This window comes from Panthera uncia, chromosome E1 (assembly GCF_023721935.1).
Source record: "Panthera uncia isolate 11264 chromosome E1, Puncia_PCG_1.0, whole genome shotgun sequence".
Classification (NCBI taxonomy): Eukaryota; Metazoa; Chordata; class Mammalia; order Carnivora; family Felidae; genus Panthera; species Panthera uncia.
Genome location: NC_064814.1, coordinates 55682418 through 55705877, shown reverse-complemented (window position 1 = coordinate 55705877; position 23460 = coordinate 55682418). Strand labels below are relative to the sequence as shown.

At 49.5% G+C, this 23460-nt stretch overlaps 2 protein-coding genes across 3 annotated transcripts in view; one reads left to right on the top strand and one right to left on the bottom strand.

The window, feature by feature from the left end:
- ODF4 (outer dense fiber of sperm tails 4) overlaps positions 1-819 on the top strand; it is a 4989-nt gene extending 4170 nt beyond the window's left edge. The window contains 2 exon segments of the mRNA XM_049636976.1: positions 93-227; positions 434-819. Of these exon segments, the coding sequence (XP_049492933.1) occupies positions 93-227; positions 434-618 (320 nt within the window). The 3' untranslated portion in view covers positions 619-819.
- A 7951-nt stretch (positions 820-8770) lies between these two features.
- KRBA2 (KRAB-A domain containing 2) lies at positions 8771-23319 on the bottom strand. 2 transcript variants are annotated; one of them, XM_049636971.1, is made up of 3 exons: positions 22455-23319; positions 20629-21444; positions 8771-19350 (listed from the first exon to the last, which is right to left on the bottom strand). In XM_049636971.1, exons 2-3 carry the CDS (start codon positions 20660-20662, stop codon positions 18095-18097), a joined length of 1290 nt encoding a protein of 429 aa, XP_049492928.1. In that variant the 5' UTR covers positions 20663-21444; positions 22455-23319; the 3' UTR covers positions 8771-18094. The 2 variants fall into 2 exon arrangements, with proteins under 2 accessions (XP_049492928.1, XP_049492929.1); XM_049636972.1 differs by having other exon boundaries at positions 20629-20826.
- Positions 23320-23460: the final 141 nt, after the last annotated feature.

Genomic DNA, 23460 nt, shown 5'->3' with positions numbered 1-23460 from the left:
GGAGTTGTGTGTTGCTGCTCAGCTTCAGCATCGAGGGGAGAATCCGTGGGGGATTCTTAGGTGAGAAGATCTCTTGGCTTCCTGTCTCCCAGTTACCTTTATCTTCTCTACCCTCCTGCTGTTCCCTATTAACCTCTGGATCTTTGAGCTGAAGAGGAATTTATCTGTCCCCATCGGCTGGAGCTATTTCATAGGCTGGCTGGTGTTTGTCCTGTACGTCACCTGCGGTGAGTGGCCTGGCGGCCCTGGGAAGGAGGTGGCTCAGGGCAGGAAGGAGCATGGAGGGAGGGAGGGGCTGGTAAGGCCCGGAGGTGGGGAGGTAGGTTCTCAGGATTCGCGTCCCCTTGGGCCTCACCTCGCCTGGCCTGCCGCTTTCTGCTTTCCTCCTCCGTTCTCCACATTTCCTGTCCCCCATCCCTTTGTCCTTTGCCAGCGGCCCTCTGCCACTTCAACCACAAACACTTCTGGAGCGTGATTATGAACTGTCCCCGCCGGGCCGCGTCCTGCAGCAATGGTTCCAGCTCAGTACAGAACTTTCCGAGTGAGCCGGGGGTCTCACACACCTCGGGCAAGCAGGAGGAAGTCCCGGATCCGGAGCGAGAGAAGGCATCTCCGTAACCTTTTCCGAAATCCTGGCGCCGACTTCGGCCGCCCCTCGTCCGAATCCCTCTCCTCATCCTTTCTCGAAGCCCTGGGTAGGTTGGCTCTCCTCGCCTCGAGGACTTAGAGAGGGAGGATTTTAGGTCAGCCTCGCACTTGCCCTCCTCGTTCCTGCCGGCTGACAGCGGGGCCGATGGGGAATAAATTGTCTCTTGCTTACCGTGTCTGGCAGTGGTCGAGACAAGACAACCACTCGAAGAAGGCGAGGAAGGGAGAGAGAACAACTTCGTTTCCCGACTCTTCCTGCCTGGGAGCCTTTGGGCCCAGGTGAAAGGCGTCGCGAGAGCTACGCCTTTTTACACTTGGTTACCCGCATCCCAACATTTGCTAGGAGGCGGGGGGCGTGATGAGGAGAGATCGCTTGTGACCAGTGGGTTTACGGGGAGTGAACGACCCAAGAGCAAACTGGCCACAAGGTGAGAGGCAGGTTACCCGGGCCGTGGCTGTACCGTGTGTGCTGGGCAGCCATCCCACCTCCTGTGTCCTCGGGTGACCAAGAGGTCCCAGCGCCCTGGGCCAGGGTATCACCGGCGCCAACTCCGACTCCAATTCCACCCCGACCTCCGTCCACACCTTCTCCTCCGCCACTCCGTCGCCACCGCTCTCCACTCCACCAGTTCTGCCACCCCTCTGGGCGGCTCCTGCTCTCCGACCAAGCTTCCCGTGTAACGGCAGGAATAAAAACCGTGAGAGTCAGGCCCTACGATCGAGACACAGGTTGTCCTTTTGGATTACGAACTTCGTCTAGCCTCACGAACACGTGCGGCACCTGCCTGGGGCAGCACCGGCAATGACCACTGGGATTCAGGCATCCCGCACAGAGAGGCTGGTCTCCCCGGAGAGCCGCTGTGGCTGATCTGTCGAATCCTTCCAGATGGAGCCGCCATGCCAGCCGGCCAGAGAGAAGGCGCAAAGTCCGAGTGGGGTGGATAGACGAAAGCTGTATGTCTTAGCGGGTCGAGCCGTCCGACACTGCCGTTTCAGCGGTTAAATGCTGCCAGTTTCATATGGTTCGACCTAATACGTCTGACTGATTTCTATTTGATTTTTTTTTTGGCTCTTTTGAGATTCTTGTCCTTAACCATACCTGACGAGCGGTGTGCAGCTTCTAGGCTCCAGGCAAACAGTCTGAGCAAAGAATATGTGGGCTTGAAATCTGGGCTGAGAAGCACCCCACAAATCCAGACTCATTGTCTCCCTCGTGCTTCTTCCCCCCGTAGCGAGGATTTATTGATTTGGTCATCCTTGGGGAAGAAACAACAAGCAAATGTAGGTCACGATCGGAGAAAGGGATTTGGTCATTTGAAAGAAGTCATAAACTCAAATGCCTACAGGGGTGAGACTATCTGCCTCCTACATACATAAAGGGGGCTATGCTTCCAGTCTATGTATAATTTTCCTCTTTTGATAAAGACCTAATATAATCTTTTGCTGGATAACAAATCACCCCAAACTTGGTGGCTTAAAATAATAAACATTATCTCACGTAGTTTCCGGGATCAGGAATCTGGGAGCAGCTTAGCTGAATGGTTCTTGCTCAGGGTCTCTCACGAGGTCATAGTCAAGATGTCAGCTGGGGCTGCAGTCATCTGAAGGCTCGACTGGGGCTGGAGGATCTACTTCCAGTGTGGTTCACTCATATGACTGTCGACGGTTCCTTGCCACAGGGGCCTCTTTCATGGGCTGCTAGGTTGTCGAGAGCTCGTGTCCCCCAGAGTGAGTGATCTAAGAGAGAACGAGGAAGGAGGAAGAGGAGGAAGTGTCCGTGCCCTTATACACTGTTACTTTCACCACATAAATCAGCTGAAATTTCGGAATTCCACTGTGTTGCAAGGGAGGAACTAAGTCCTCCTCATGGGGCCTTTAAGGATTATTCCAACAAAGCTGTGGAAATTGCACTCAGAGAGGCATTTGAAATTGGAGGGTTCATTATATCCACAGGTCCTAGGAGAGGTCCACATTCCACATGGAGGCCACATGGAAGGAAAGCCCAGAGAGCAGGCTCAACCACGCAGATGGGGAGCTGAGAGAGTGAGGACCCGTGGCCAAGGGCCTTTATTGGGGTCAAGCAAACGTCTGAGGGATTTTCATTGGTGCATTTGGATGTCACTAGGTTATAGTCAGGGGAGGGCAAGAAGAGGAACTTGTGGCAGGAGCCAGCCTTGTCACACTCGGTGCACCTGTCACCTGGTAAGGTGCTCACAGTCTCATCGTGGAGCTGTTGAGGCATCCGGCAGAGACGAAGTTTTAAGCATTCGTGATACACTGGCCGTCTGTTATGGGCCGAGTTGTGTCTCCCCCAGAATTCATACGTTGGAGCCCTAACCCCCAGTACCCCAGAATGTAACTAGCTGGAGATAGGGTCTTACGAGGTGCACAGGAAAGACCAGGCGAGAAGGTTCGCATCTGCAAGCCACGTAAGAGAGGTCTCAGAAAGCGACCAAACCTATTACACTTGACCTTGGACTTCCAGCCTCTAGAATTGGGAGAAAATAAATTTCTGTTGTTTAAAGGACCTAGTCTGTGGCGCTTTGTTACGGCTGCCCTAGCAAACAAATGCGCCGCCTAAATTGGGTCCAGGTGCAGGTAAGGCTCTTGAGATGCAATGCCTTAAATACAGGGAGTCAAGTGCAGCTCCTCTCAGTCTGCATACCTGTGAACTAGAGAGACATGTGACCACCCCCCACACAGCCAGAAACCATGGCAGGCAGGGCAGTCAAGGGGTAACCGTGACAGACGCTGCTGTTTAAAAAGGGGGATAATGGCATATGATGAACACTGAGTAATGTATAGAATTATTGAATCGTTATGTTGTACACTTGAAACTAATGTAACACTGTATGTTCATCATACTCCAAAAAAAAACAAAAACAAAAAACGGGGAGGGGAATATGAATGAGGGACACAACAGGGAGTCATTGGTTCATAGCACTTCTGAAATCCAGCTGGGAAAATGTTGAAATTTCCTTGATGGAGACTCAGTCCTGGAGCGTCCGGGTGGCTCAGTCGGTTGAGCGGCTGACTTTGGCTCAGGTCATGGTCTCACGGCTCATGGGTTCGAGCCCCACGTCGGGCTCTGTGCTCACAGAACAGAGATTCTGTGACTCACTCCCTCTCTGCCTCTCCCTGCTTTTGCTCTGTCTCTCTGTCTCAAAAATAAATAAACATCTGGAAAAAAAAAAAAAGATTCAGTCCTATTTCTCCCCAGCTGCAAGTCTCCATGGGTTTTTTTTTTAGATGTAACACACATGCCATAAAATTTACCATTTTAAAGTACGCAATTCAGTGGTTTTAGTATATTCACAATGTGCAACCATCACCACTATCCCATTCCAGAACACTCTACTGCTCTAATTACTCCCCATTCCCTCCATCCCCTGGAACTAGTCTATGTTCTGTTTCTCCGCATTTGCTTATTCTGGACATTTCCTATAAATGGAATCATACGATACCCAGGCTCTTGTGTCCAGTTTCCTTTGCTTAGCATAATGTTTTCAAGGTTCGTTCATGTTGTTCAACTCCGTGATGCGAGGCGGAGCCCTCCCAGCTGTTAAAGTTGGAGGCTTGGAGGCAGTAAGAGACCAACATGGGTATCGGTCTATCGGTATTGAGTTCTGGCTCAGCCTTGTAGGTTCTACTCTATTTTTTGCTCTCTTCTTTTCACGTCTTCCCTTCCTGACTGCCTACACTGATGAACTTCAGGTTCCAGAATTAGGCACGGAAGCGACAGCCTTACATAGACTATTTAACTGGTTCCCCACCGGCAAAAAATAAATCCCTTAGTGGTTCTGTTTCTTTGGTTGAACCTTGACTGATAGGCCAGTCAAGGGCCTATCTGGGCCTGCTATTCAGCCCATCCTCTGAGTTTTAAAATTTCATTGTATTTTTTTTCAGTGCTAAAGTTCCCATTTAGTCGTTCTATGTATCTTCTATTTCTTCGTGGAGACTTTCTATGGTTTCATTTGTTTTAAGCCCATTTGTAATTGCTCGTCGAAGCATTTTTACGCCGCTCCTTAAAATCCTTGTTGGAAAATCCCAATGTCTAGGTCATCCCAGGGTTGGCATCTGCTGGGTATCTTTAACTCCTTCAAGTTGAGCTTCTCTGGTTCTTGGTATGATGCGTGATTTTGTATTGTATCCTGGACATTTTGGTATTACATCGTAAGACTGTGGGTATTACTGAAATCTCCCATTCCAGCAGGCCCTCTCTGACATCGTGCCATGGAGGAAGGGAGTGTTTCCTTGCTACAGCCAGGTGGGGGTAAAGGTCTTGGCTCCCCACTCAGCGTCCTTGGACACCCTGGGCAGGGGAAGGGATACATCATTACTGCTGGTCCAAGGCAGGATTTCAGGTTCCCCACTAGGCTTCCTAGGTGGGAGGGGGAAGGGTGCCTTGATACTCCTACCCATGTGGCCTCTCTGTGATGTGGGGTGGAGGCCTTTTTTGCTCACTGGATGATAGTGAAAGTTCCAGCTTCCCACTCAGCCTCCTCTGACAGAGGCGGGCGGGTGGTGAAGTCCAGGATTCCCATGTGGTCCCCGTTCTTCCTGTGTGTATGTGTGTGAGGGGGGGTTGTTGGTTGGAGTATAAGTCTTGGTTGCCCCCCGGGTCTTGTCTGCTACCACCCCGGCAGGAGGTGGGGGTGGCGGGGGTGCTAGGAGAGGTGTCCTGTTATAGTCTGTTGAGGGTGGAGGCCCAGGCTCCCCCACTCAGCCTCTGCTGACCAACATGGCAGAAGGGCCACGGTGTTCTCCATGGTGTTGGCTGGATTAATGAAGTATTTTCTATAAGTTTTCTGTCTTGTCAGGTTGCCTCTCTCCTGGTCTTTTGGCTAGAGAGAGCAGATCTTTTCTGTGTGTGTGTGTGTGTGTGTGTGTGTGGTTTTGGTCTGCTCCCACTGGCATTTCCAAGTTACTGGCTTGTCCAGCACCCAATCTGCGATACTGTGAGGCAAACAGTATTGCACCGCTCACTGTGATGTCGTTCTAAGCATCCAAGATGTCTAGCCAGATCTTCTTGACTCCACCTTTCACAATTTTCTTGTATTTGTTCTTTTAATGCTTATTTAATGTTTATTTATTTTGAGAGAGAGAGAGACAGAGAGTGAGCAGGGGAGGGGCAGAGAGAGAGGGAGACGCAGAATCCGAAGCAGGCTTCAGGCTCTGAGCTGTCAGCACAGAGCCCGACGCGGGGCTTGAATTCATGAACTGCAAGATCATGACTTGAGCCGAAGTTGGACATTCAACCGACTGAGCCACCCAGGCGCCCCTCGTAGATGTAATTTTAAGCCAAAGAGTCTGCTGGATTCAGTAGGAGCCATTGATCTTCCTGTGGTGGTCATTCGTGCTGTTCACCAAGTATTTCTAGGTTTTGCCTTCTGGAGATATGCTAAGATTGCCCCTTCTGGCTCCGGACGGAGTCACGTGACTAGTTCTGGCCAACAAATTGTGCAACACGCTCCTACCTCTGGACCAGAGCATTTACTTACCAGCGTGAAACCCCCTGGAGATCTCATTGCCTCTGCGCATTCAAGATGGTGGCTGATCTGTCACCCTGAGTGCTAGAATGAGGACACCTGGCGGACAGTCCATAGCCAGCCCTCGAGGGACTTCACCAAGGGCTTCTCCCTCCCTTGAGGGAGGAGAAGGCAAGCTGACAGGCCCCAGGTGGGATGTGTGTGCTATTCCTCGGGCACTCCCGGCTGCTCAAGAACAAAGGAAAGGGGGAAAACAAAGGGTTAACCGATAGAGCTCACAGTCGTGCAGGACCCGAGTCTCCATCTATTTACAAAGATCTTAGTCAATCACAAGAAAAAGGCAGTCTTCTCAATAGCCTCGTCTCCAGAAATTTGTAGACTCAGTTTCCTGGAGCCCCAACATCACCCTCCCCTCCATAGTGATGTGGGAAACAGAGGCAGAAGGAAATGGCAGATAGAACTCAATTTCCTTATAACCTGCAGCCCATTGACGAATACTTGAGGCTGGCAAGAGCCAAACACTTCTCTAGGAACTCCCTATGTCTTAATGTTAATATTTTGCTAGAGGGGGGAAAAAAAACCCTTAGCTCGGCAATAGCTAGGCCTCCACCATCTTGGGAGTGTTCTTTAGCATATGAAGATCTCACTGGAAACTTCCTCCTGATTTTACCTCCCCCAACCCCATAGTATATAACTAGTCTCTCCTCGTGGTCCGGGCAGCTCTTTCTGCCCACGGGTCGTGTCCCCGTGCTTTAATAAAATCACCTTTTTGCACCAGGGACATCTTTAAGAATTCGTTCTTGGCCGTCGTCTCTGGACCCCCTGAGCCCCACTATCACCCCAAAAACCTCATCCGACTGAATTGTGTCCCCCTGCCACCCTCCCCCCAATTCATGTTGAAGCCCTGACCCCAGTGTGGCTGTATCTAGAGATGGGCTTTGGGGAGGCAATCAGTTTACATGCGGTCATAAGAGTGGGGGCCCTGATCGGATAGGGTGAGTGATTTTACAAGAAGAGATGCCAGAGGGCCACTGGCTCTCTTCATGTCCGTGCACGTGCAGTAAGGAAGGGCCACGCGAGGACATGGCCAGATGGCAGCTGCCCGCAGGCCAGGAAGACAGCTCTCGCCACAGACCCGATTGGCCGGCCCCTTGGTCTTAGACTTCCGGCCTCCAGCACTGTGAGAAAATGAGTTTCTGTTGTTTAAGCCGCCCGGTCTGTGGAAATTCCTTATGGCGGCCCGTGAGGACAAAGATATGCAGAGTGAATGGGGGTGCAGCTTGGTTGCTACGAGATTGTGCGACTTGAAGATTTTGGGGTTCTCTGGGGTGCCTGCGGGGCTCCGTCGGTGAAGCGTCCGGCTTCGGCTCAGGTCACCATCTCACGGTTTGTGGGTTCGAGCCCCGCGTCGGGCTCTGTGCTGACGGCTCGGAGCCTGGAGCCCGCTTCCGATTCTGTGTCTCCCTCTCTCTCTGCCCCTCTCAGCTCGTGCTCTCTCTCAAAAATAAATATTTAAAAAGTAAAAAAAAAAAAAAAAAAAAAAAAAGATGTTAGCGTTCTTTATTCCCTCAGCGTAACTGAGGCTCTTCTGGCTGACACAACCCTCTTGGCTAAAAGGGAAAGAGAGAGAGCTGTGGGGAAGCTAAAGTCACTCCATCCCACAAAGACAACTGCATTTCCCATAGAGCTGGGATTTGCGGACCTTGGCTCCAATGACGACCAGATGGCAAGGCTTGGAGAAGCTGCTGGTTTTGCACAAGAGATAACAATAAATGTCCGATGTCAGAATCACTAGAGAAACTTTATTTTCACAATTTTATTTCCTTAAAAAAATTTTTAGTGTTTATTTTTGAGAGAGAGAGACAGAAGACAGACAGAGTGGGAGCAAGAGAGGGGCAGAGAGAGACACACACACAGAATCCGAAGCAGGCTCCAGGCTCCGAGCTGTCAGCACAAGGGCCTGACACGGGGCTCGAACTCACGAAACCGTGAGATTATGACCTGAGCCAAAACCAAGAGCTGGATGCTTCACCAAGTGAGCCCCCCAGGCACCACCCCGGAAATTCTTTTTTAGACATCATTTCAGACTTACAGGAAAGTTGCAAGAACAGTACAAGGAATTCCTATATACTCTTCAACCAGATTTCCCTGCACGTTAACATTATTACATTGTCTTTATCTCCCCCAGCCTCCTCTCCACACACACACACACACACACACACACACACACACACACACTTTTTCTCTACCATTTGAGAATAAATTACAGACATGATGCCCCAGATACTCTAGTGTGTATTTCCTAGAGACTCTTACATAACCATAGTACAATTCTCAAGGTCAGGAGATTAACCCTGATAAAACACTATAGCCTTCAGACAATAGTCAGATCTGGCCAGTTGTCCCAGTGATGTCCATGATAACAAAAGAAAGTCCTGGAACTGGGACAGTTCCTTGGTCTTCCTTCCTTCCTTCCTCCCTCCCTCCCTCCCTTTCTTTCTTTTCCCCCCTTTAGTCTTTGTCTTTTGTGACTTTGGCCTTTTTGAATTTTTGAAGAGTACAGACCAGCTGTTTTGTAAGCCCTCAATCTGGGCTTCTCTCTTGTTTCTTCATAATGAGATTCAGGTACTGTATTTTGGGTAGAAACAGCATGGAAATGTTGTGGTGCTGTACGAATACGGGGGCGGGGGCGGGGGTGTTAACTTGATCACTGGGTGAAGGTGGCCTCCGGCCAATCGTATTTCTCCTGTAAGAAGTCCTCTGATCCAAAGTGGGCGGAACGGAGAACATTGGTGAGCGAGCTGCAAACCATCTTTTCCACACTCCGCTTACATGGCCTCTGTGCGGGGCGTGCACTGAGCAGCCCTTCACAGACCCAGACGTCTTTGCCGGGTCTCCATTTCGGCACCGGGCGCATTACCATGACCGCTTACGGGACGGTGCCTCCGAAGACGAGCGTGAGCCTGGCACACAGTTGTGTCTCTAGACACTGGAGGGCTGGATGAAAGCGACAGGCCAGGGGAGTAGAGGGTGTGAGGAGGGATGGAAGAGGACAAGCCGAGCCTGACGACAGATCTCGGGGAGGCCCTCTTCCTGCCACAGAAAGTGGCTGCATCTGGAGAAGCTTCCCGGCGCCCGGCCCGGCCCAATCCCGGTTCGGGCAGAGGGGCAGTGTTTCAGGACTGGGTTATTCCTGGTGATCTGGGTTGTGCGTGGAGGCCAGATCCTAGGGTCCCTACATTTAAGGCAGCCATTTCCGGGGTTCCTGCCATCGCATCAGGAGGAAGGCGGAAAGAGAGGTGATGTCCTTCAGAGAACGGTGTACTGCTGTACTCAGTGCTGAGGTGGAAGGGAGGGGAGGGGAGGGGAGGGGAGAGGGGGCCACTGAATGACTCACCAAAGCTAGGGGTGACCCATCTGTGCGAAACCCCAAGAGGCAAGGCTCACAAGAGCTCACCTGCTGATCGCTTATGTTGTCACGTCAAGGGAAGTGGCTCAAAGTGACCAGAAATCTGAGGCCAAAGTTCTAGGTGTGGAGAAGCTATTTTGAGCGAGGAGCTCGTCAACAGAGCCGGTGTCGCGGTTCAAATTCAACACAACGGTGGATACTACGAAGGAGACTCAGGGAAGCAAAGGGCAAAATATTAAGACTAAATTTTAAATGGAAAAAGGTAAAATCTAACTAGATCCATATTAAAAAAAAAATTTTTTTTATCAATTAGAAATAACAAAAGTAGACACAAAATAAACAAGTTTCTAAAAGACCAAGCCTCCGACTAAAACAGAAAGCCAGTTTGCTCAGGAAACTCCTACTTCCTGCCCACTTTGTTTGCTTGGAAAACACAGGAGAGTAGACCATCTGGGGTAATTAATTCTGGAGTAAAAATGTCAGAACCTGGGTAAACAAAGATTAGCGCCAAGATCAAAACAATAAAAGGAACCAGGAACTAAAAGAGAAACCACATTTCAATAAATTCAAAGGGGTAGAATTCTGGACGAAATTCAGAAGACGATTCCCGGGATTCTGCCATCGGTTAACGTTCTGAACAAGACTCTTCCCAGGATTCTTGCTCCTTCATATGTAAAAGCATCTCAGGTTTTAAACGGACTTCTGTAAAATGTTCACAAATCGAGCGGAAAGGTGTGTAAATAACATTTAAAAACAAACCCTTCGAAACCTCCCCCTTAAAATTCTACAACCCGAAGCCACGGAACAGGAAAAGGTTAAGGTAACTGTGCAGAGGTAATAGCCTACACAGTGACCGAACTTGGCTTTGGCAAACCCTGCTTTCAGGGTCTGTTGCACTAATGTCCAAAAACCATGCAGAAGAGCTGGGAAGCAAGTGTGTGAGTCAGGTTCTCGGGCTCCTTCCCTTCCTCCTCCAAAGCTTAGCTTCACAAAACCACTGGGAACAGTGTCTTCTCTGAGAGCTGCAGAAAATACTTTATTCCCCGACCTAAAGCTAGTTCCGGTAAAGTGGTACATGGAGAACATTTGCTAAAGCATCTGAGTCTGCCATTTCCCAGAAGTGGGGACATGAGCCCCGACGGGGAGCTCAGGGGTTGGGGTTCTCGGAGAGGCAGGAAGCACGAACGTACAAGAGGCCAGTTTCCACGTTACACAGAGTCAGAGCTGGAAGAGAACTCTAATATGAGCTGGTTCAATTGTCTGTTTTATGTTTTTTTAATGTTTATTTATTTGAGAGAGCGAGCGCGAGTGTGTGTGTGTGTGTGTGTGTGTGTGTGTGTGCAGGGGAGGGGAAGAGAGAGAGAATCCCAAGTAGGCTCCACGCTGTCAGTACAGAGACAGACACACGGCTCGAACTCACGAACCGTCAGATCGTAACCCGAGGTGAAATCAAGAGTCGGACACTTAACCAACTGAGCCACCCAGGTGCCCCTGGTCTCTCTCTGGTTGAGGAAGCCAAGTCCTGGCAAGTGTAAGTGACTAGGGCCAGTGCCTAGACTGGCTGCCAGCCTTTCTTCCCACCACCCCGCATAAGACAAGTGCAACGGGAAAATTCACATGCCACAGCACCAAAGCTACACATTGTGTACGAGTTAGGACCACACCCTTTCCCACCTTGCACACCAAGTTTAGAGTTAGGTTTAAGTCATTTTCCCAGAAGCAACGGGTGCCGCTAGCCAGTTGTGAGCAAGGAAGGTGGATTTAAGACCTGACCTTGGACTTGGAAAGACTTGGGTTTGAATTTGGGGCTAGTTCTTAACCTTTCTGAGCATCACTTCCTCCTCTGTAAAAGAAAGGAATTAGGTCCTTAAGTTACTTTGCTGCTTAAACTTATTCCTTCAGCTTCAAAGCACTTGGTAGAATTGTAAGGATTAAATAACATCATATATTCAAAGCGCTTAGCGTTGTAGCTAAATTGGCATTCAGTCGTGCTTACTATTATTGTGAGCAGGCCTTTACTTCCACAGATTCGTTAGGCAGACTGTCTCTTAATGAAGGAGGTGATGGGGGCCTGACCTGTGGGAATGGAGAGGCGGTAACGGAATGAAGAGACACTTCAGGGTTAGTACATCAGCCATCCACTTCTACGTAACAAAGCCACCTGCAAATTTAGTAGCTTAAAACCACAATCGCGTATTTTTCGTATGAATCCGCAATTTGGCCAGGGCTTGTCTCTGTTCCGTACGGCGTCATCTGGAGGGAGATCAGTGAGGGGCTGGAGGGTCCTCTTCCCAAGATGGCTTACTCACACGGTTGGAGAGTTCGTTCTGGCTATTGACTAAGCTTAGCCGGGGCTGGAGGCTGGGGACGTTGGTTCCTTTCCAAGTGAGGCTTTCCACAGGAAGAGCTTGGGCTTCCTTACGGCATAGCGATTGGGTTCCAAGAATGAGCATTCCAAAACAAGGAGGTGGTATTTTTGTGACCTCATCTCAGAAGACAAATATCACTACTCCTTCTCTATTTTCTCGGTCAAGGCAGGAAGGCAGGTCTATCTAGGCTCTCTCTTTTAAATGTTTATACGGTTTTGAGAGAGAGAGAGAGAGAGAGAGAGCAAGCAGGGGAGCGGCAGAGGGAGAGGGAGACACAGAATCCCAACCAGGCTCCGGGCTCCAAGCTGTCAGCACAGGACCCGACGTGGGGCTTGAGTTCACGAACCATGAGATCATGACCTGAGCCGAAGACTCAACCAACTGGGCCACCCAGGCGCCCCGACAAAATCTATCTCTTGACGGGGGTCTAGAAGGGCAAGCATTATAGACATAGGTTGCATCCATGTCTGGAAAACATGACCTGCCAATGATTGACGATGGGCAGTGAGGAAGAATGAGTTCCTGGGGAGACTGAAGTTTCTACCTTAGGTGACCCCATGGCGCCATTAATAGAATTCAGGAACGCAGAGGGTATTGCTAAAAGTGTCCAAACAAGGAGGCCATTAGACTGGGGATGGCTCTAACACCTTGGTAGACCGCATAAGCAAACCAAACTTAAGCCAGAGCCAAAGCGCTCAAATCCAGGAAAGTGAAACTTAAGAGCAACCCATCCCACGGAGCCCAGATAAGGCAACTGCTTAAGCCCTAACCACTGAGATAACTGTTTCCCTTTGCTTTGGTGACTTCCCTGTAAAAACCTTGCCCTGTTCCTGTCAGGTGAGCATTTTGGGGTTGGCACTGCTCCACTGAAATCCACGTTTGTGCCAACAAGCTCTTCCCAGTGTATCTTTTACAGCATTTTGGAGCACAGGATCTCAGTGGGGATAGGAGCGTAGCAGCGAGGGAGGAATGAATGAGTGACCCCAAGTAGGACAAAACCCACTAGAGTTCCACTTCATGGAAACCAAAAAGAAGGTGAGATGAGAGCTGAAGTGGATTTAACATCCCAAAGAAGTCAAGATGGGTTGGACTGCGAAGGAGACACGGGCTAGGAAATGGGGGTACCCTGGTGACCTTTGGGAGGGTAAAATATAGCACGTACCATTTAGCAGCTGTGATGCTTTCTAGAAACCCTTTCTAATGTTTAAAGCATTTCCACACATGGGAGGAATGCCTTGCTGGAAAATAAGCTTTTGTGTTTTTTTTTCTCTGTTAAGAGCAGAAGTGAGCAGGGCCCCTCGGTGGCTCAGTCATTTGAGTGTCTGACTCTTGATTTGGGTCCAAGTCATGATCCCAGGGTTGGGCTCTGTGCTGAGTGTGGAGCCTGCTTAATAATTCTTTCTCTCCCTCTGCCCCTCTCTCCTGCTTACTCTCTCTCTCAAAAAAATCCATATATAGCAGAAACGAATGGATTAAATACGTAAATGTTCGGACCCGGGACTAGAAAGCTCGTAGAAGAACACACAGAAGGAGCGCTTCATGACATTGGACTTGGCAGTGATTTCTTGGGTAGGACACCAAAAGCACAGATAATGAAAGCAAAAAATAGACAAGGGAGACTACATCAAACTCGTAAGTGTCTGCAGAGCGGAGGCCTGAGAAAAAAGGCAAACTACGGAATGGAAGAAAATATCTGATAAAGGGTTAATATCCAAACGATGTAAGCAGCGCCTTCAACTCGAAGCAAAAAAACCTCCCTAATAGCCCAATTAAAAAGACAGGCCAAGGACTCGAATAGGCATTTCTCCAGAAAGGCATTCAAATGGTCAACAGGTATATGAGACGATGCCCAACATCACTGGTCACCAGGGAAACGCAAGTGAAGGCCACAAGCAGGTATCACCCCACCCTGTTAGGAATGTTATTATCGATAAAGCCCAAAAGGTAACAAGTGTTGGTGACCATGCAGAGAAACTGGATGTGTGTAGCCACCGTGGAAGACAGCACGCAGGTTCCTAAAAAAATTAAATACAGATATAGCATATGCCCAGCAATCCCACTTCTACAGATTTTCTTTTAAATGCTTATTTTTCAGAGAGAGAGAGAGAGAGAGAAGCAGGGGAGGGGCAGAGAGAGAGGACACAGGATCTGAAGCAGGCTCCAGGCTGTGAGCTGTCAGCACAGACTGGCCCACCCAGGCGCCCCCACTCCTACAAATTTATCCAAGAGTTGAAATCACGATCTGGAAAAAAGAGATCTGCACGCCCAAGTTCACTGCAGTATTATTCAAGACAGCCAAGATGTGGAGACAACTCAAATGTCCACCGATGGATGAATGATAAAGAGAAACGTACTATATACCCGCAGTGGTTTATTCTGCCTCAAAAAGAAGCATCCTGCCATAGTTGACAATGTGGATGAACCTTGAGGGCATTAAGTTTAAATACGCCAGTCACACAAAGGCAAATACTGCATGATTCTGCTTATACGAGGTACCCGAAATGGTCACACACAGAGAAGCAGAGGGCAGAACGGTGGTCGCCAGGGATTGGGGGGAGGGGGAGTGGGGGCTGCTATTCAGTGGGGGGATAAAGTTTCAGTTATGCAAGATGATTACATTCTAGAGATCTGTATATCTTGCCTCTAGTTAACAATAGCATATTGCGCACTTAACAAATTTTGTCAAGAGGGTAGATCTCATGTTAAATGTTCTTGCTGCCAAAAACAAACCAAAAAAGCTTGCCAAAAAAAACCCCCCTAAAAACCCACAAAAAGGCAGAAGTGTACTTGAGCAGAATAGCTTTTGCCACCGCACTTCTGAACTCGAGGGTAGGCGAGCTGCAGGGGTGCACTCGACCTCGAAGGGTGAAGGAGATCCCGAGCCAGTGCTCCAGGGCCAACTGTGGCTTGAGAAATGTGGCCACGCATGCTAACAGGCAGAGGGACAGTGGCCAAGGGCTGGGCACTGAGCCCTGTGCCGACAAATACCCATAATGCCCTCTTATAAACCTCATCACAGCTCTGTGAGGTGCGGATTATCGTTCAACAAATACTTAAAAAATTTTTTTCCAATGTTTATTTTTGAGACACAGAAAGTGAGCGGGGGAGGGGCAGAGAGAGAGGGAGACGGTAGGGTCCGGGCTCTGAGCTCTCAGCACAGAGCTCGATGTGGGGCTCGAACTCACGGACTGTGAGATCAGGACCTGAGCTGAAGTCGGACGCCTAACTGACTAAGCCACCCAGGCACCCCCACAAATACTTTTTTAATTGAAGCATCATCAACCTACAACGTGACACTCGTTTCAGGTGTACGACATACTGATTCAGCAATTCTGTATGGGACTCAGGGCTCGCCATGGTAGTACCAGGGGCAGTGAGCACCTGAGGTTGGGATTATTACCTGCTCCGTTTCACAGTTAAGCTTGGAGTTCAAGAGGCTGTTAAGTGAATTTTTTTTAGCCCACTGTCCATTGTATTTTCTAGTAAAACTGAATTTCACAGGCCTCTTAACGGAATTCTAGAGACAAACCTGAAAAACGCAAGTCTTCGTAAGTAACGAAGAGTTTCCGAAAGATACGGCAACGTTCCCTCCCTCCACTAGGTGTGGAGGTAGGTGCCATGTTGCATCATAAAACTGAGCCAAATAATCCAGTTGGACAAGGTATCTTCCCTAAGAATCTCCATCAGCTTCTCCTGTGCAAAACCAAGACTTGTGTGAACGTTGGTAACTGGTTATCAACTTTTTTCTGTTTTCTGCTAAAATAATCTGCTCTTGCAAGTGTTATTTGAACACAGGGACTTTGTAAGCCTTCCGAGACTTAAGAAATTGTTGCTACATCTCCTAAAAACTACCTCTGAAATCGATAGTCCTTCTGATTGGTTGCTGCTACAGGCTGAACTCTGTCCCCCTCACCCCTCCCAAAAAGGTTGCAGTCATACCTCCCAGTACTTTTGAATGTGACCTTATTCCAAATAAGGAGGCAGAAGATGGAGTTAAAAGGACATCACTAGGGTGGGCCCTCATCCTACACAACAGGGTCCTCGTAAGACGGGGGCTCTTGGACACGGAGGGAGACAGACACACACAAATGTGAAGGCACAGAGAGAATGTCATCTGCAAGTCAAGGAACACTCGAGTCTACCAGAAGCTAGGAGAGACGCGAAGTCTCCCTCACGGCCCTGGGAAGGAACCAAACCTGCTGGCACCTCGATCTTGGGACTTCTGGCTTCCAGAACTGTGACACGATACATTTCTGTTGTTGAAGCAGCCCCCTGCCCCCGTTTGTTAGGGCAGCCCCAGGAAACGAATACAGCTGCCTTGAAAATAATGTAGCAATTACTGTATCTCCTTACCAGTCAGGTTTGTTAAATATAGAAGCACCAGGCACTTCTCCCTTCTCCCATGCGCACAATGGAAAAAGTAAAAACCTTCAAATAACTGGAGTCTGTTTCATTTAAACAGACAGCCCAGGGGCGCCTGGGTGGCTCAGTCGATTGAGTGTCTTGACTCTTGATTTCGGCTCAGGTCGTGATCTCACGGTTGTGGCATCGAACCCCGGATCGAATCCTCCTGCCTGAGATTCTCTCTGCCCCCGTGGCACTTTCTCTCTCAAAATAAACATTAAGCTGACAGCCCGGATCTAATTCCAAGCCACGGGGTCTCCCATCACACCACAGCCACACGCAGGCACGGCATTAAGCAGAACTACCCGCTGATTTGTCTTCCGTGGTTAGCCTTTGCTCGCTTTCTATTGGCTGCTCTTTTCACTAATAATTTCTAAGTACGCTTTTAAAAATCAATGCTTTACGTGTTTTAAGTGTTGCAAATTTTTTCTCCCGATATCATTTATCTTTTCATGTTTCAAATGGCATTATTTTCCATAGCCATTTGAACTGTTCATTAGGGCAAGTAGGTTAACTTTCTTTTATGGCGTTTGAAGTTCATGCGTTGCTCGCAAAGGCTTTCTCCATCCCGAGATCACAAAAACCCTCCGTTTTCCCCTCCCCCATATTTTTATAGTTTTGTGTTTCACTGAAGAATCAGGCTTCACATTTCCCTGATGGATAGCTAACTGATCCAGCACCATTAACTGAATAATATAACTCCTCCCCACAGATGCGGAATGTCGCTTTTATCACAAATCATTTTTTTCCTTTTTTTTTTTTTTTTGCACGTTAAATTTTTTTTCAATGTTCATTTATTTTTGAGAGCCAAAAATAAACGACGCTGGCTTGAACCCACGAACCGCGTTGAACCGTGAGATCACGACCTGAGCCAAAGTCAGAGGCTCAACCAATGGAGCCACCCAGGTGCCCCATCACAAGTTCTTAATGGCGCATGCCATTGTGACAGCAGGGGTAGCACATACAGTTCTTGAAGCAGGAAATAGAGCTCAGATGCCGAGGTGGCCGCTCTCCTCTTTTCTCACTACACCTCTTCCTCTGATGCCCCCACCTTTCGGGATGTTGTCTGAGGAGGAGGGCTTGGCAGAAGGAATACGTACTAGATGTACGCAGGGCACCACACTTAAGACCCCATCGGTTCAGGTTCTGCAGGCAGAAATACTCTTCTACTGGCTGTAGTTGGTAGAACTGTGTCCCAAGAAAGGTATGTCCAAGTCCAAACCCCCAACACCCGTGAATTGGAGCTCACTTGGACAAAGGGTCTTTGCAGATACAATTAAGGTGAGGATGTCGAGAGGAGATCATCCCTGATTGGGGAGGACCTTAAATCCAATGGCATGGGGTTGGTATGCCGTGGTGTCCTTTTAAGAGACAGAAAAGGAGATCGCAGAGAGACAGAGGGGGAAAGGCCAGGTGAAGCTCCACGTGAAGATGAGGCAGAGACTCGAGGGAGCCAAGGAACGCAGAAGACTGCCAGCGGCCACCAGGGAGAGGAGAAAGGCACGGGACGGATTCTCTCCGAGCTTCCAGAAGCAACAAGCCCTGCCGACACCTTGATCTTGAACTTCTGGCCTCCAGAGCTGCCGAAGGGTATGTTCCTGTTAAGCCGCCAAGTTTGTGGTCATTTGTTATGGACCCGGCCCGCTTTTCCCCTCGTTGCAAGCACTGCCGTGGACAACGTGAGCGACTGTGGAGAGCGCAGCCTTCATGTTCCTTTCCCCGGGGAATCTGGCGCCAGTTCTCAGATGGCTGGACGGCACCCAGCAGGCGCCCGTTCACCAGCAGAAGAGGCCTGGGGCCCCCTGTGAGGTGCCAGGCTCTGTAGGTTCCGGAGGCGTGGGATCGATGTCCTCATCCATGTCAGATCTGTCTGCTCCCATCTCAGTCCTTTCTTCCTGCCTGATCCAAAGGCTGCTTTCTAGCTGTTTTTCCGCAATTTCCAGCTCTTCCTCTGTCTGTAAGACGGCCACGGTTTCGCGGGGTAAGTGTGAGGAGTACAGGCCGAGTTTGGCCTTACAGCCAAACATCGCTTCGTATGGACTTTGCTGCAAGGAAACGTCGAACACCTGATTCCTCGCCAGCTGCACAAACCGCAGGCCTTCGGCCCAGCGGCGTGAGCGGTGACTCCGCATCCAGGCACGTATCATGTTCTTGACGTCACGGCTCGCTCGCTCCAGGGAGCCCTGGCCTTGGCCAGGGCGGTGCTGACCACAGACGATCTTCAGCTCCGGCCATACCTCATTGAGCTCATCAACAACCTGGTTTGTGAACTCTACGCCGCTGTCAGATTCTAACACGCCAGGGGTACCGAGAATTGTGAAAATATCCAACAGGACACTGACCACCTCGTGGGCCTGTTTAGCTCTTAACGGTCGTAAGATGATAAACTTGGTCGAGTGGTCCTGGTAATACAAAATAAACTTGAACTCACCATCGGCATTTGACTGCATGTCAAATACTTCAACTTGGCATCTGGAGTCGATGTCCTTAAAAGGCATGGGCTTGGGCGCAAGACCTCTCTTGGGCACTGGGTTCTTCTGGTGGCACTGTTTACAGAGTGTCAGATACAGGACAATGACTTCTTTGGTGACATTCCCGTATTTTCCTTGGAGCTCCTTGAGCATCCGTGTCCGCCCACCGTGTCCAATATTGAGATGTGTGTCGTGAAGAATGTCAAACAACTCTTCCTTATGTACGTAATACCGTATTCGATCACGTTCCCTGTGAGCGGCCTCTATTAGCTTCTCCGTGCCTTGCACAGAGATCACGTCATATTTTGCTGCGCGGCGGTAGTCGCGTGATGACTTCTTCCCCTTTTCCTTGGCTTCTTTGACTTCCTTTATTGTTTGAAAGTACTTTTCTTTGGAAAACACCTTGCTGTTGTAACTTTTGCTTTCTACTAACTTTGTCACACTTGTAAGAAACTTTTCTCTCATGTCACTTATCTCCATTTTCGTTTCACTTGTGCTGGAAACACCAGGGGAGTCATTTCCAGCTTTCTGGGGCATCATGGAGAGCTGTAAGAAGGATCCTAGGAAAGGGAGAAAGAAACAGAGTTCAATTCACTGATATTCCATCTGGAAGACTCTCCCTCCAGAGTTCTGCATTCTTCCATCTGATATTTGAAGACGACTACATAGAAGAAAGATAACACGATAATAATACAAAGCAGTAACAGAAAAAGGCAACTAAAAAGCCAAGCAAGGGGCGCCTGGGTGGCTCAGTCGGTTAAGCGTCTCTTGATTTCGGCTCAGGCCATGAACTCACAGTAGTGGGATAGAGCTCCACACTGGGCTCTGTGCTGTGCATGGAGACTGCCTGAGATTCTCTCTCCCTCTCTCAAAATTAAAAAAAAATTAAAAAGCCAACGAAGACCATCCAAAACCAGGACATGTCAAAAGAATTTTACATCAGTAAGATATATACGCAAATATGTAGTAATTTTAGACTTCAGGCAAACAGAACAAATGAAACTGTTAGCTTATACGGGGAAACCTGATTAACTGGTCTTCATTAATTGAACAGGAGACAGGATAAATGGAAATGCTTAAGGGCAGTGGACTAATACCTTCCTTCCGTAGCTTTTTTTGTTTGTTTTTAAAAAACTTTTTATGTTTATTTATTTTTGAGAGAGAGAGAGACAGAGTGCAAGCAGGGGATCAGCAGAGAAAGAGGGAGACACAGAATTCAAAGCAGGCCCCAGGCCCTGAGCTGTCAGCACAGAGCCCGACGTGGGGCTCGAACCCATGAATCATGAGATCATGACCTGACCCGAAGTTGGACACTTAACCAACTAAGCCACCCAGGCGCCCCTCCCTCAGTAACGTTTAAAATAATATAAACAGGAGGGGCGCCTGGGTGGCTCAGTCAGTTGAACATCTGACTTCGGCTCAGGTCACGATCTCACAGTTTGTGGGTTCGAGTCCCGCATCAGGCTGTGTGCTGACAGCTCAGAGACTGGAGCCTGTTCCAGATCCTGTGTCTCCGTCTCTCTCTGACCCTCCACGGCTTGCATTCTGTCCCTCTCTGTCTCTCAAAAATAAATATATGTTAAAAAAAAATTTTTTTTAAATAATATAAACAGGAGAACATTGCTAGAAGGTTATCACACGATAACAGCAAACTTTGAACTTGAAGTTCATGGCAGAGAGGGCTCTTCAGCCTTTCCACAATCAACATAATCAGTTTCTTGTGGCCCAAGAGCCTGTCCTCACTTTAGGAGAACCGAGGAGAAGGTGGTAAGAAATTTTACGATGGTTTTCCCGTTGACCATACACAGGATTAGCGAATGAAGAGTCTGAGTCCTTACCCCGAGTGACCACATTCTCATAATTGTCCAGCATTGTGTCCCTGCACCCTTCAGCAGTCCTTCCAGAGGCTTCCAAACACCTTTAGTCCTCGGTCATGCCCGCCAAAGGTCGCTACCTCTTGAGACAACGCCAGCTGCAGACACAGGGACCATTCCTGGCAGCCACATCGGGACTGGGGAAGGGAGAGCGGAGGGTACCTGGAATGAAGCCACGCCAGCATAAATGACTTGGCACGTGAGTCATGTGAATATTATATGGAAGATCCCAGAAATAAAGACAAGGTCTCCTATCCAACCACGTGAGTCCTGCTTCGTGGGTAAGAAAAAAAAGTTCTGCCCTCCTGGGAGGTCTGTAGGCCTGGGCTGTTTTGACATTGCCTGAGCTGAGAGCCACATATTTCCGGAAAAAAAAACAAAAACAAAAACAAAAACAGTGAGTCCAAATGAACCTGGGTGCTCCCAAGGCTGGGAGACACTTTCGGGTACAGGCTTGATGGCTCTGAATTGAGGCAGCAGGGTGTTTCCAGAAATGGAAATACTATACGTTATGTACAGATTTGTCAGGAGAGTATCATGCCAAAAAGAGATACCCCAAACAGAGTCCACAGTCCACCAAGGTCGGAGAATTCCTCAGGGACAGAACTTGATACTCAGGTGTCTAAACCCAGATTCCTTAGCACAACTCCAGATGGTGGGATGGTGATGTGGCCGGGGGAAGAATTCATATGATGGTAACAGGAATCCCAACAGTCAGAGGAAAACAAGATCCCCAGGATCCCAGCCATCAAATGTAGAGCTGAGGGATAGGGCAGAATCCTGAAAAGCAGAGAAAGATGAAAAGGGTTCAGAGCTCTGAGCAAGGGTCTTAGCTGAGCCGAGGTCCTGAAGGTTCTCCACTAAAAAGGCTTCAAACTCCCTCGCTCAGCATCACTGGTTGACCATGGAACATTCCTGATTCTAAGCATTACTGACGACAAAACCACTGCCTTACTGATGGTCTTCCTTTGAGCGGAAAAACAGAGAACCTTTATTAAATGAACACATCCAAATTAAAACATGTGGAAGACACACATTTTAGTAGTGAAAAAATAGAACGTTTGCGAGTGCTGTTTGAGTCTGAACTCAAGATCCTCAGTATACGATGATGTTCTAAAGGCTCTGAGAAGTTCTGCAGTAAAACAAAGTTTGCTTCATCTACCAGTCTCATTTAATCACGGATATGGCGCTTTGTATCTGAAGGAGTATCTGTTGTCGTCTCACAGCCTTAGTGGTCCTTAGAACAGACCTGAAAACCGCAAGATATTCAACGGGATCCAGTAAAGTGCCTTCCAGACTCCTCACTGAAACCAGCGTCTCTCCGAAATTGAGTGGCTGCACTGGCAGCTGTAGGAGGCCCTTCAGGGGACTGCAAAGGAAGGAAGGGCCTCATTTCCAACTTGTAAAAGAAAGAAGACAGGCTGGAAACAATTTATGATCAAAAGATGCAAAATCTCAGTCTTTAATATGAGATACGGTCCTTACACTATAGCAGGAAATTCTGAGGCACAGCCCAAAAACCACATTCGGCTAACAGACTTACTTTGGTTAGTCTACCCAGTGTACTTTTTTTTTTTTTTAATTAGAACGATTTACCTATACTTAGAGATTGAGGGATTTCACAGAAGCATCTTGACTGATGTGCTTGGAAAACGGGAAGATCTGGATACGCTGGGAACTTTGCTGCTTGGCAACAACTGGCTGGAGTGGAGACAGCAGCTCCCGTTAAACAGTCTGCACGCTCCTGTTTCTCAGGGTCCCTAAGCCACCTGCTACCTTGTTCAGCTTACCTGCCCATCCCTGCGGCTATCTGGGTTTTCAACACCCGTTCCACGGCAGCATGAAAGGACTGTGTTCAGCTTCCCGGTGCGATCTGTGCCTGTTGGGGGGAAACAGATAAATGACCTTTGGTTAGAGAAAACTGGAAACACCTCCCTTCCTCACCCACCTGTGAGTCTTTGCTTTGGCGCCCCAGATCTGGAACGTCCTTTCACTGATCTTCCGGGTCACCCCCAGCTCAAATCGGCCTGCTTCCCGAAGCATTCGGCAACTCCAGCTAATGGCCACGCCCCCCTCCCTGGGGGCGGGGCACTCAGCGGAGCCCTTCGCTTTGTATTTGTAGCGACTGGTTCAGGTATACGCAACCTAGCAGGTAGGAGCTGGGCCATCCACCTAGGTATTTTCGCTCGGAGGGCCAAGGAATACAAAGCCGAGACAAAAGATACTCAAAGGACGTTTGCAAACACTTCCCGTCCGGGTGCAGCGGCGAGGCCGTGCAGAGGGCGGCGTGGGAATTCAATTTAGGACTCTACCACTCGCTGTGTGTCTGCCTCCGGCAGTTACTGAGGTTTCGGTGTCCTCCACCGTCACAGCGGAGGTGCCAGTTTCCGGATGAAGACTCGGCGGTAACGCCGGATAAAGCGCTAAGCCCAGTGTCCCCGCACCTTCCAACACGGACACTCCACCTCCTCCTGGGACCTGGTTCGGGCACCACCTACCCCTGCGCGGCCTTCCTCCCCGCACTCCCGCGGGCTCCGCCCCTCCCGGGCCCGGCCGCGGACCCGCCCCGCCAATCCCGCGAGGCCAGAGGGGAGGACGGGACGCCCGGGCGGTGAGGGGTATATGCCTGGGGCCGCGGCGTCGGGGACCGCCCACCCCGCGTCCAGCCGCGCTCTCTCCTCCCGCCCGCGCGTGCCCAGTCGGTCCCTCAAGCCGCTCGCCCCGGAAGCTGCTCCGCGCCGGCCGGAAGCCCCGCCCTTGACGCCGCGGGCCGGCCGGCACCCTTTCCACGCTCGG